Source organism: Nuphar pumila, chromosome 12 (assembly GCF_984573655.1).
Source record: "Nuphar pumila chromosome 12, dmNupPumi1.hap1.1, whole genome shotgun sequence".
NCBI classification, from domain to species: domain Eukaryota; kingdom Viridiplantae; phylum Streptophyta; class Magnoliopsida; order Nymphaeales; family Nymphaeaceae; genus Nuphar; species Nuphar pumila.
In genome coordinates, this window is record NC_143260.1 from 97,438,666 (window position 1) to 97,453,096 (window position 14,431).

The 14,431-nt window shown below is 35.3% G+C and overlaps 1 protein-coding gene across 4 annotated transcripts in view; it reads left to right on the forward strand.

Moving 5' to 3' along the window:
- Window positions 1–14,431, forward strand: part of LOC149821257 (uncharacterized) — a 107,076-nt gene that overhangs the window by 64,740 nt on the left and 27,905 nt on the right. For all 4 annotated transcript variants that reach the window (XM_089981685.1, XM_089981684.1, XM_089981686.1 and 1 more), the window contains exon 11: window positions 11,447–11,638. In XM_089981685.1, the coding sequence (XP_089837811.1) occupies window positions 11,447–11,638 (192 nt within the window). The remainder of the gene's footprint in view (window positions 1–11,446; window positions 11,639–14,431) is intronic.

The window sequence follows — 14,431 nt, forward strand, 5'->3', positions numbered from 1 at the left end:
CTTGTTATATTTCAGCAACCACATCTTCTAAAGGAAGAAGTTTTGATCTATGGAGAAGAAAATATCTAACTTGTCTAAATTCGGGCCGTAGCCCATTTAAAAATTGAAAAAAGTGTTATTTTTTGATTTGTTCTCTTCTTAACTCCACATCTTCACTAGCAACTCACTTGGATTTAAGAAGTGTCAACTTATTCCATAGAAGAGCTAGTGCACTAAAATAATCGTGGACACTCATGTTCCCTTGTTTGATGGTTCATATTTTCTCTTGCACGAAAAATTGTCTTGCAAGGTATTTTTGGGTATAGACACCCTTCATAAAGAACCAAGCCTCATTGGCTTTACGAAATTTTTCACTGTTGGCACATATTTTGAGTTCAACATTATTCATAAACATGCAAGAATTTTTGCATGGTTACTTTCCCAATCTTCTATCTTAGATTGATGTGAAATGAAATGGGGATCTTCGAAACACGAGCTTTGATTAACAAGAGCAAGTGTCAAGAATGACACTAAAGCATAACCCTTAAAAAGGGTATAACTGGAAACAAAATAAAAATAAAAATGTATTCTTTATTGATATGAAAAACCAATTGCTTAAGAAGCATTGGAGAAAAATACAAGAGGGGCTGCACCCCTTTATATACACAGCTGAAAGAGGACTCAATAGAGCTGTTGGGCACAGTCCAACAGCTCTATTTAGAGCTGTTGGAATGTGTCAGTCCAACAGCTCTATTAAGAGCTGTTGGACTGTGTCAGTCCAACAGCTCTATTGCTAGTCAAGTCTGGACAGGACTTGACTAGCAACAGTCATTCTAGTTCAAACTGAACTAGATGACATAAAGACAAAAAATAAAAATAAAGGAAAAAAAAATACAGAAAAGAAAGAAATTAAAAATGTATTTATATATATATAATAATATAATATTATTATATATACATATATGTACAGTTTTACATTTTAACACTCCCCCTCAAACTTACGGTACAATGAGCGAAAGTTTGTCTAAGAGAAAGTGAAATCGGGGAGCAGCGAGAGGCTTTGTAAAGAGGTCTGCTAACTGATATTCTGAAGTGACATATGGCAGATCAATTATCCCGTGTAGATATTCCTCTCTGACGTAGTGACAATCCATTTCGATGTGTTTGGTGCGTTCGTGGAATGTTCTGTTACTGGCAATGTAGATCGCACTTTTGTTGTCACAACACATTTGTGAAGCCTTTGTTGCTTCAACTCCCATGTCAGCAAGCAGTCGTCGGAGCCAAACTACTTCCATGGTCGTGGTTGCCATGACTCTGTATTCAGCTTCGGTGGATGAGAGAGATACCTTCTGCTGCTTTTTACACCTCCACGAGATTAATGATTCCCCTAAAAAGACACAAAAGCCAGTGGTTGAGTGTCTGTTATTGGGATCACCTCCCCAATCAGCATCAGTATATGCAATTAAATCAAGAGAAGAGGAGGAAGATAAGAAAAGTCCTCGTGAAAGAGAGGACTTGATGTATCTGATAATACGCATGACTGCTCCCATATGAACAGAAGTAGGAGCATGTTGAAATTGACTTGCTGTATGAACAGCATGTGCTATATCTGGTCTGGTAATGGATAGATAGGAAAGTGCCCCGACAAGCTGTCTGTAAGGAGTAGGGTCTGCAAGAAGTTCTCCATCATCAATCTTCATTTTAACATTAACAACTTCTGGAGTGTCAACTTTCTTATCATCAGTAATACCAGACCTGAAAACAATATCAAAAGCAAATTTAGTCTGAGATAATAAATATCCTCTAGGAGAATAAGCAACTTCAATGCCTAAAAAATATCTCAACAAGCCCAAATCAGTCATTTCAAAATGAGATTTAAGAAGTGTTTTGATTGTTTCAACTCCCTGTTTATCGCTTCCGGTGATGATCATATCATCCACATAGACAAGAAGCACAATGATCCCTGCATCAGAATTCTTAATAAACAAAGCAGTGTCAGTTAAACAAAATTGAAAACCAATATCAATCATAACACGACTAAACCTATCATACCAAGCTTTTGGTGCTTGTTTAAGTCCATAAAGAGCTTTTTCTAAGCGAAGAACTTTACCCTTAGGAATACTTAGACCAGAAGGGGGTTCCATATATACTTCTTCAACTAGCTTTCCATTTAAAAAAGCATTTTTGACATCCATTTGAAAAATAGACCATTTTTTGATAGAAGCTAAGGCAATTAAGGTTCGGACAGTAGTCATACGAGCCACCGGAGCAAAGGTTTCTTCATAATCAATCCCATATTCTTGGGCATAACCTTTGGCTACTAAACGGGCTTTATATCTTTCAAGAGTACCATCACTCTTGGTTTTAACTTTATAAACCCATCGACATCCTATAGCTTTCTTCCCTGGAGGAAGATCTTGAATATTCCATGTAGAAGCCTTTTCAAGTGCATCTAATTCAACTTTCATGGCTTCTATCCATTTGATATCATTTTTTGCTTGAAAATATGTGGATGGTTCTTCATATGAGTGAATTAATGCAATAACTGCCCTATATGTGGGTGAGAAAGACTCGTATGATACAAACTTTTCTGGAGGCCTCGAGATTCGGGATGATTGTCTAGTTGGAATGTTAGAATATTTCTCAAGTGCACATGGAGTATTAGACTCTTGTCGCCTGGAATATTGAATACTAGTATCTCTATGAACTTCTTCATTTTCAACATTAAGATCAATAATTCTTGGATCATCATCAAAGTTACAATCAAGGTCATATTCATCAGATGTTGATGTTAGATCTAGCAAAAAGGAGTACTCAGTGACGTCTTTTAATTTTCTAAAATCAAAGAAGCTCTCCTTTTCAAGAAAGGAAACATTTCTAGACACATATAGTTTATTATTTTTGAAGTCAAAACATCTATAACCTTTCTGGTTTTCAGCATATCCTAAAAAGGCACAGGGAATCGCACGAGGGGAAAGTTTATCATTTTTGTCAGTAAATATGAAACATTTGCACCCAAATATTCTTAATCTAGAGTAGTCTGGAGAAATGTTCATAAGTTTTTCAATGGGAGTGATATTTTGTAACGAAGAAGATGACATCCTATTAATGAGATAGGTGGCAGTTAAGGCAGCTTCTGCCCAAAAGTCTTTAGGGACTTGATTTGCTATTAATAAAGTTCTAGTGGTTTCTATAATATGACGATGTTTTCGTTCTGCCAGTCCATTTTGTTGAGGTGTATAAGGACAAGATCTTTGATGTGTGATGCCATGCAATTTAAGATAATTTTGAAAATCTGTGGATAAAAACTCTCCCCCTGAATCTGTGCGAAAAATAGTAATATCATTTTGAAATTTGTTTTTAACCATATTATGAAAAGTTTGAAAGTATGAAAATACTTCAGACTTATGTTTGAGAAAGTACATCCACGTATGTCGGGAGAAATCATCGACAAAAATAACATAGTAAACAAATCCTCCTTTAGAAATTACTGGTGCAGGACCCCAAACATCCGAGTGTATTAATTCAAGTGGTCTTGAAGAGAAAAAGGTTCTGTTCTGAAATGGTAATCTTTTCATTTTGCCGAGAATACAATCTTTACAATCAAATGATTCAGAGTTACAAAATTTCCCTAGATTTGGAAAATGTTGGATTTTGGCTATATGTGGGTGACCAAGTCTCTTATGCCACAGTTCCAACTCTATTTTTTGAATATTATAACAAAAAGCTTTCTTCGGCATTTCCAAAAAATTCATGTAATAGAGTCCTCCTTCTCTATGGCCTTCCCCAATCAGCTTGCCTGACTGACGATCCTGTACCCAACAACCATGAGAAGAAAAAGAAATATTACACCCATAATCAGAAATTTGAGATACAGATAAAAGATTTAAATTTAATTTGGGAACATGTCTAATTTCTGGAATAAATTTTTTTTTTGTTTTATAAATTTTTTCAAAATCTCCTATTCCTTCTATTTCAAGAGAAGTCCCATCAGCAGTAAAGACCTTTGACACACTTGTTTTATTTTTAACACATTTGGATAGACTTTGATTATTTGAGATCATATGAAAAGATGCACCAGAGTCAAGAAGCCAAGAAATTTTACCTAAATCAGAAAAAGATGAGGCTGCTGCGCCGGTTGAAGCTTCAGATGAGGAAGAGGCACCTTTGATGAGAGGCTGAAGGATCTCCATTAGTTGGGCCAGGGAAACTGGTGCATCCTGATCTTTAGGCTCCGATCCAGCATTGCAGCTCTTTTTTCTCTCAGCTCCTTAAGTTTGGGACATTGTGGCCTGTAGTGTCCCGGTTCATGACAGTGATGACAAATAACTTTCTTCTTATCATAGTCACCATTTTGTCGGTTAAAGTGAGGAGGCCTATATGATCGAACATGATTCCCTGGTCTAGACACGGCTAAAACGGAATCATCTTCAATTTTTAAAGAACCTTTCCGGAGACGATTTTCTTCCATTGTTAACTCTTCAATAGTTTCAACAATAGAAGGAATTTTTCCCCGGTGAAGTAGGGCCGATTTAGTGGTTTCAAATTCCGGCCTTAATCCAGTGATAAACTGGTAAAAATGTTCAACATCGAGTTGTTTCTGACGAAGCTCGATGTCTTCGGCACAATGCCACTTTGGTTCTAAAAGGGAAAGTTCTTCCCAAAGTTCGGACAACCCATTGTAATATTCACGAATAGTTTTGTCTCCTTGTGTCATCATTCGAACTTTTTCTTGGAGGTTGCACACGTGTGCAATATCTTTAAGGGAATACATATTCTTAAGGTATTCCCATGCCTTATCGGCATGATCAAATTTGGCAAGACTTGAGCATTTTTTAATGTCAACGCTATTGATAAGCCATGACATTATCTTCGCATGAGATATTCTCCATTCTTTCCATTTCTTCTCGTATGAGGCAATAGCCTTGATTTTCTCTTCTTCCGATAGAGGGACGTCTTTATCTCCCTCCTTTTTAGTAAGAGATAGCTTAGGTTCCGAATCGGAACCATCCACAATCCCCCATAAGCCTTTTCCCCATATATGGTGCTTCATGATTGAAGCCCATGTTACATAGTTCGTATCGCTTAGTTTCATAGGCATGATGGTGACTTTATCATTGTCATCCATCGATTACAAGGAGAGAAAGAATAGGGATAGAAGAGAAACAAGAAGGAAAATGAGAAAGAAAGAAAAAAAAAAACAATACAACAAGATGTGAAATCTTCTCCAATGAAGTGATAAAACACTTCTCTTCAAGTGGCGAACACTTTTGCAAACGGGCACGGAAACCGAGGCAGCTTTTCCTCAAGATTTAGTACTTTCGCGGCTCTGATACCATGAAATGAAATGGGGATCTTCGAAACACGAGCTTTGATTAACAGGAGCAAGTGTCAAGAATGACACTAAAGCATAACCCTTAAAAGGGTATAACTGGAAACAAAATAAAAATAAAAATGTATTCTTTATTGATATGAAAAACCAATTGCTTAAGAAGCATTGGAGAAAAATACAAGAGGGGCTGCACCCCTTTATATACACAGCTGAAAGAGGACTCAATAGAGCTGTTGGGCACAGTCCAACAGCTCTATTGCTAGTCAAGTCTGGACAGGACTTAACTAGCAACAGTCATTCTAGTTCAAACTGAACTAGATGACATAAAGACAAAAAATAAAAATAAAGGAAAAAAAATACAGAAAAGAAAGAAATTAAAAATGTATTTATATATATATATATAATAATATAATATTATTATATATACATATATGTACAGTTTTACATTTTAACATGATGATCATGAATAACTTTCATTCAAGCATCTCTTTCTAAGGCCTTCTCTTGATCTCCTTCTAGTTTGGTGAGCTTTAGTTGAGGCTCCGTGATAGTGCCCATCGCATATCCCCAAAGCTTCTTTCCTTTGAGGTTATTTTTCATTGAGAGATTAATTTTTTGTTGATGTTCCATTTTGAATGTTAGAAGAGAGAAAGAGAGAAAAAAATGTGGAAGAACATGTTCACTTTCATCACAAGCACCACAAACACACGAACACTTGAAAATGCTTTTCCACAATCACAAAGAAAACCAAGAGCACTATGGCTCTAATACCATTTAATGAAGTATGCAGAATTACAAAACAAAGTGCATAAGCACATGCACAAGTCCAAGAAAGGACAATACAAAGGTAAAAACTAAAAAATATTATCCTTGTTGAATAGAAATGCTTAAGCAAAGAATTGAAATACAAGAGAGGGGCTCAAGCCACTCAACTCCTATTTATACAAAAATGAGAGCGTGATACTCTATTGGGGGGCTCCCAATACCGTCATTGGGACTGGTGGGGAGCCCCCAATGAGTCCATGCTCTTTTCACTAAAAGACTTAAGAAAAAAATAAAAATAATGATGCAACTTTTTCAATAAAGCTTTTTAAAAATATATTTTCAATAAAAATGTTTGTGCAAACCGTGCATCAAATAATAAAAACCGGTTCACATTAGTGGTGAAGTCCGGATCGAACTCAAGGAACGGAAAAAATACTTTGTACTCCACAGAAAACTAAGCTACTCTTTATTGCCTTAAAAAATTTAATTAATTAAATGAGAGTGCGGCCCCCTGCAGAGGGCTTAAACAAATAAAATTAACGTGCCTTATTACAAACCCAAATTGAATTGAATTATATAAAATAAAAACCTAATCTAAAAAAATAAGGAAAAGTCTTCAGTTCTTGAGCTTCTTGTCCCTCTTGAGGTTATGCTTGTTTTCTTGAACTTTTGCTCTCTGAGGGGCCTGAAAGGCCTTTTGAGGGAACCTTTTAGGGACTTCAAAGGACTTTTCGGGGGTACGAAAAGGGCTCACTGCACGTCTAAACGCTTCCCTGCAAAAATAAACAAACGAAACACAAAGATACAACGAAAAACTATAAAAACCTTAAGGGTTAGTTTTACGAAAAATCACAAAAAAACTAAATACACTATGGAATAACACTACACTAAAAGACAAAATAACATAACTAATTCTATAACTAACTAAGAACTAGCATGAATCAACTAACTAAAAGACAAATTAGCACAACTAATTAACTAACTAACAAGAAACAAGAACAATTTATGGAATTAACTAATGCGAATAACAAAAAACAAACTAAACTAATTAACTACTAAAAGAAAACGTGAACTATAAAATAAACCGAATTAATTTAACTTACATGCTATACTAACCGAATTCTAAAAAGGAATTTAATCAACTAATTAAGCAAGCAATCAACAAATTAACTAATTAACCAAAATTGATAATTTAATTCAATAATGAAAATCAGCTAATGTAATTCAAATAATTTAAATTAACTAATTAATTTCTAATTAGTCTACTGACATAAACTAAACTTAATTAAATTTAATTGATGTAAAAAAATCAGATTTAACATGAAAGTAAAACTAACTACTTGCTGGAATTTAAATCTACCTAAATCGGATAATTAAGAAATTCGAATAAATTTAATCTAATAAACACCAAAAATGAAGAACATGATCTAAATTAAATCTACCCTAAATATGAACCTAAACTAAAGTAAAACTCATGAAAAATATAAAACTACTCTATGTTAGATCTACTGATTTGAATAAAATAATCTTATTCTATGCGCAAACCAAGAAAAATGGCTAAACTAGATTAAGCTATATATATAAATATATTTTATATTTTCAGATGTTGAATCTAAACTAGTCTAATCTAAATATGATGAATATGCAATGATCAAACAAAACTACATGCAATGCTATGATTTATGATATGCAAAAAACTAAAACTACAATGAAACGGGGGAGAAGAAGCAAACCGATGAAAGGATTGAGAAGAAGAAGTGGTTTTTTCGTTGAGCAGCGCGCACCTCCGTCGAGTAAGGCAAGAAGAACTGGCGACAGAGAAACGTTAGAATCAAGACGAATCTGAGGGGGAAAAGAAGAGAACAGGGGAGAACCGATTGAGAACGAAGAGGAGGATGAAGAAAAGAGAAAGGGGAAAAGAGGTCTGCTTTTTTTCAAGAGGGAAAAACGTGTTCCATGGATGGAAAAAATATTATTTATACTAAAATATTAGGTTTACATGATTTTTATGGAAGTTTGAAAAATTTTCAGAAATTTCAAAACAAGTCTTCCTCAAAAACGTGTTTTTCAAAAGCGGTTTTTCCTAAACTAATTAAAATTAGTAACTACTTTCCTAATCTAATTAAACTACAAATTTAAAACTTCTAAATTAAATAAACCACTGAAAAATGTAGGGCAAAATTTGAAATTGCCGTTTTTTTGATAATTTCCATTTCAATACGATTTCTCAAAACTAATGATAAAAATGGGTTTTTAATACGATTTTTCTATGGATAATGCATAAAATAAGATGAATAAAATGTAAAATATATGCATGATCAAATAAAGTGGAAAAAACTGTTCCTATTGAACAATACTATTACATGAGAGTAAATGATCAAAATTCCTTTGAAGTGCAATAAAATTACAACTATATATATATATATATATATATATATATATATATATATATATAACTTATTTTAACAATTTGAAGCCTCAAAAATTTTGGACCATTTATTTTTTATACCTTATACAAACCCACCAATGTGTCGGAATCGAATGCTCCAAGAACTGGTCCCTATAAAATCAAGTACATAGTTCACATTTGTATCATCAAATTAAATAATAAAACAAAAAATGCTTGACAAACCCATTTAGCATGTTTCATTTAGCATATTTCATTAGCACAAATGTATTACCCATATATATATATGTATGTATGTATATGCGATGTTTTGAAAATATAGTGATAATATAGTTGTAAATTCACAAAATGATAGTAAAGGCAAAATATGACGATATTTCAAAAATATCAAAAATTTATGTATGCCGCAATATTATCATGATAATATCATGACATTACAAGATTACTTCTTTTCTATATCTTAACTATGTTTTTCTTCTTTCTTTTATATTTTGGTACTTATTTCTTTTATTAGATGTGTTTTATCATCTAAACATGTTATTTTTCTTACTTATTTCTACCATTTTTATATTTTCAAAAATTTTCAATTGCCAAGTTTTTCATGTGATTTATCAACCAAACCTATATTATCACGAGAAAATGCCCTACGGAGATTTAGTCGAGACCAATGTTAGTTGGGGAAGTGGGAGCTGGAAGCGATTGGGGAAGCGAAAGCGGGAAGAGAGGTACTTCCAAAATTTTAGGAGGCGAGAAGCGCAGGATGACTTAAAAGCGAATCAAAAATCGTCTCGGAAGTGACCTAGGAAGGGAGGGGGAAGCGAAGAAAGAGAAAGAAGTTAGAAAACTAAACAAAAATGAAAAAATAATGGGAAGTGAGCTTCCTCTAAATTGGAAGCGCGCTTCCCAATTTTTTTGCCGCTTTCCCGCATGTTTCGGAAGCACCACGTTTCGCGCTTCCGAAACACACTTTCCCATATGCTATGGCGCTTCCGGTAACCGTGGTCGAGACTGATATATATATATATATATATATATATATATATATATATATATATATATATATATATATGAGAAAAGGATGAGCCCTTCCCCTTTGAGGCCAGTTGTGGGTGAGGAGGGATTCGAAACCCCAAGACTATGGTTTGTAGTTACATGCTCTAATCCTCGGATATATGAGAAATGAGCTGCTTTTATACCATTTATATGCCCTAGACAATCCTAGAACCCTTTATGCTGCCAGGTAAGATGCAAAATGGACATCTTTGCTGTAGTACTATGTGCTTTCTTGCATTAGGACTGCTAAGCAGGCTGAGCTGCTTGGAAGAAGCTTGAGCTTAATTGATAGACCAAATAATTAAATTTCAAGGAGTGGACTTGCATGCAGAAAGCGGCTACTTCTTATGCCTAACATGCAAATGACGAGGCTTGAAAAATGGTTGACTTTTGTCAGTTTAAGATAGGGTTTATTGGCTTACTGGCACAGTCCTTTAACGTAATGGATTGGAAGTTCCCACTTCCTTTTCAATTTTCATTGACTGCTATAAATTATTAAAAGATTTAGCTTTCAAGTCTTAAATGAAATGTGGAGCCGGAGGAGAATTTTCATTGATTGCTATAAATTATTAAAAAGTTAAGCTTTCAAGTCTTAAATGAAGTGTGGAGCCAGAGGAGAAGCTTAAGTATGGCATCTAATGCTTTGGTGGGTACAAGTGTACCTCAAGCATTAGCTGAAGTTTATAGCGAACTTGAGCAGTCTAATAATTTTTCACATTGGTTTCTTTTTTCTTTAACCTGCCTCCACATGGCTGGTGGCCTGGTGGTGCTTATTGCACTTATGTACTGTGAAAGATTTACGATCCTGAGTCTGAACATGAAGTGCTGAAAAGTCTAGTGACCTGATGGTAGTATTATAGTAGGTCAGAATCATCAGTATCATGAAGCTGGGTTTGTTTGCTAAGAGTTTTTTGTGTCCAATGCTGTTGTGCTATGACAGAAGAGTTTGGTATTTCAGCTTCAAACCCATGGAAATAATGGAGTGATGTTGAATCCTTCAGCTGAAGCAATCAAGTTTCTTTTTTTGCTTTTGACTTTTCCAAAGCTGCTAGAAAAGCAGTTTTCATTAATCATGTTGTCAGCAACTTAGCATACACTAGCACTGTTGAAAAATTAGGAGGTAGTCAATTAGGTCCTTTGGCAACCAGGTGTATGGCCTTATACAATTCACAGCTAAGAAGAGATGAAGAAGAGAAAATTTGTGTTTTACTATTACACATGATAATCATTATATCTTGTTGCACTTAAAGTCATTGACATAACTGTAGGATAAATTGCTGTGTGGTTTTCGCCCCTCTTTTTAATTCTTATGAAGTCTAGTTGGTTTTGATTATGCTACAACGTAAGATGTACAATCTAAACCTGACCTTGTCTAAGAAAACCTATGGTCTAAGTCACACGGACTCTGCTATAAGGTCGACGCACCCGCGTTGACACGCCCCGACATGGGTACGGCTTCGGACACGGGGCGGACACAGTCAACCAAGTGTCGGACTCGGTCAACTCACCGGGGCCGAGTCTGTCCACATTTTGTACTCGGTCAATTTTGACTGATTCTATTTTTGTCCAATTTTTAGGGCAAAAGACGTATAAAAACTAAAAAAAAATGATATTTTTATATATTTAAAAAAATATATATAGCCATGTCCCCTAATGGGCACAACTTTGACCAAGTCTTATTATTGTTATATATATATATATTTAAAAAAAAATATATATACATATGTATAGCCATGTCCCCGTGTCCAAATTTTTTGAAATTGCTCTACACCCGTACCCGTACCCGCACCCGCACCCATGTGACAGCGTATGGTACTGAAAGAATGGCTATTTAAATGCTTGAGCTGATTGAAGGATACGTGAACGTATTGTCTTGGCCTCAACCACTATTTATTTTGTTGTCTTCTCAGGTCATTAAATCTCTTTTGGAGATAAGTCGACAGCATTCTTGGGCAGAGGAACTTCATAGCAAGCTTATCTGTATGCTTACAAACCTTTTCTACCAAGTTCCAGATGGCTCCGATAATGCCGTTTCAGAGGTTCCAGTGTTTTCTGTTGAACAAGTTGAGTTGCTTGGTGGAATCGAGTTTGTCTGCATGGAGGTAAGTCAGATAAACTGTGTTTCAATTTGCTGTTTGGTGTAAAAGATTAGGCGCTTTTTCCTCTCTTTGTCGCAGTTCTATTTTTCTTCCATCAGTTTATTTTTACGTGTTTTTCTTTCCTTAAGCATTTTCAATATATCTGAGAATTGAAAGATGTTTGTGTGGTGATTTCTTTCTTCGTTGTGAACAAGCTTTTCACACAATCCAGTTGCTGCACTATTTATATCAGCTGATTAAGGCTTGTTTTGACCCTTTTGATAATGGACATTATTTTTTTCCCTTGGTAGCAAATTGTGGTTGCTTTGTTTGTTGGCTAAGCTGAAGTGGAAGCTGATGATGGGAAACATTGGGAGAAATATACCATTAATTGGACCATGAGATTGGCAGTACTTTGAGTATAACTTGCATTAAGGACAAGCCACCAATAGAATGCTGCTGTACGTTTACAACAAATAATATAGGGCATTTTTGGAAAAGTGCTGCTGTACAGTTACAAGTGGCAACACATGATTGGATCAAGCTCTTAGTTCTGCTTACTGCTTCCTGTCCAGTCTTCTATCACTCCCCAAACTAAAACAGCCCGCCTTGGCTAGATGGGTGTGTGCTCTCATGAACTCGATGTTAGATACTCCTTATACAGAGTACATGTAAAAATGCAGATACTTGTTCAACTATTTCAGTTTATGAAATTGCATGAGGTTTCAGTATAGACTGTAATGAAACAAGAGTGCACAAATACAATGCCAACAAAGGGCTACACAAGTGCACAAATAAAATATGGTCTCTAATGGGCCAATAACAATCTCATAAAAGAGATACAAAAATATGAAACCCACAAAATCACAAAAGCATAAAGCTCACAAGAGCATAACAAAAAAATGATTTGTATTAATACTCATAAAATGCTTTTGTAAAGCATACACATACAAGGGGAGGTGAGGCTCTATTTATAGAGCCTCACATTACATAAAGGGAGGCAGTCCAACAGTCAACCTGACCTCCCAACAGTCATGTTGACTTTAACAATTAAAAATAACAAAAAAAAATAAAAGAAAGAGACTTTTCAGTCTCTAATGGACTGTACTAAAATACATTATACAAAATGATCGGAATACCCTTGATATATGTATATTTATAAATATACATATATCAATGAATATGTACATAGTATTTTAAAACTCTCCCTCAAACTTACGGTGAAATCATCGAAAGTTTGCTAAGAAGATACAAAAATCTTGGTAGAGGAAGAACTTTGGTGAAGAATTCTGCAATCTGAAACTCGGATTGAACATATGGCAAAGCAATCGTTCCCTTCAAATATTCTTCGCGAACATTGTGACAATCCATCTCAATATGTTTTGTCTGCTCATGAAATGTGTGATTGCTGGTACTTATGTTATCACAACATAGTTTTGACATCAACACCCATATCTGAAAGTAATGATCTCATTCACACAACCTCAGTGGTCACCCTGTACTAAACTTTCGTGAAAGCTAAAGACACTTTTTGTTATTTTTTGCATCACCAAGAAATGAGGGAATCACCTACAAACACACCAAAACCTGTAGTTGAGTGACAATTATTGAGATCTCCAGTATAAGCAATAAGGTTTAAAGATGATGAAAATGATAAGAATAGCCTTTTAGATATAGTTTTCTTGATGTATCGAACTATTCTTAATACTGCACTCATGTGAACCGATGTTGGCGCATGTTGAAACCTATGTCACATGGGTGCGGGTGCGACACTTTCAAAAACCTTGGGTGCCGGGGTGCGGCAAAAAAAAAATTATATATATATATATATATATATATATATATATATATATATATAGAGAGAGAGAGAGAGAGAGAGAGAGAGAGAGAGAGAGAGAGAGAGAGAGAGAGAGAGAGAGAGAGAGAGAGGTTTCCCCCGGCGCGGGTCCATATTGGGGATACCATTCAGTGAAACAAAACGGATTCAAATTCCATTCACCTCATCCATATTCCTTCCTATTTAACTTAAGAAGAGACCAAGAAGTCTTGGGCGCTGGTCCCATATCGGATACAGGATTCGAGTCGAAGTTCTCCAATTAGTGGCTCAAATGGGTATGATACAGGCTGGATTGTGCAGCAGGTCCGAATTTGATTTTGGGTCCAAACTAGTTCCAATGTAGTCACTTCGGATCCAGATCTGAATTTTGAATGATCATACTGGATCCAATAGAAAAATTGGAAAATAAGTTTTTGAATGTAAAAAAGACTAAATGGATGGGATCTTAATCCAAATAAAGTTCAAGAGTAAGTAAGTAACAATCTTGAATTCAAATGAGAATTGAGAAGATTTCCAATATCCAAACATGTAAGCCCGAAAGTAAATTTGGATCTTAATTTAGGATCGAAATCCCTTAATAATATATATATATATATATATATATATATAGAGAGAGAGAGAGAGAGAGAGAGAGAGAGAGAGAGAGAGAGAGAGAGAGAGAGAGAGAGAGAGAGATCGGGGTTTCCCCCGGCGCAGGTCAATATTGGGGATACCATTCAGTGAAACAAAACGTATTCAAATTCCATTCACCTCATCCATATTCCTTCCTATTTAACTTAAGAAGAAACCAAGAAGTCTTGGGCGCTAGTCCCATATCGGATACAGGATCCGAGTCGAAGTTCTCCAATTAGTGGCTCAAATGGGTATGATACAGGCTGGATTGTGCAGCAGGTCCGAATCTGATTTTGGATCCAAACTAGTTCCAATGTAGTCACTTCGGATCCAGATCTGAATTTTGAATGATCATACTGGATCCAATA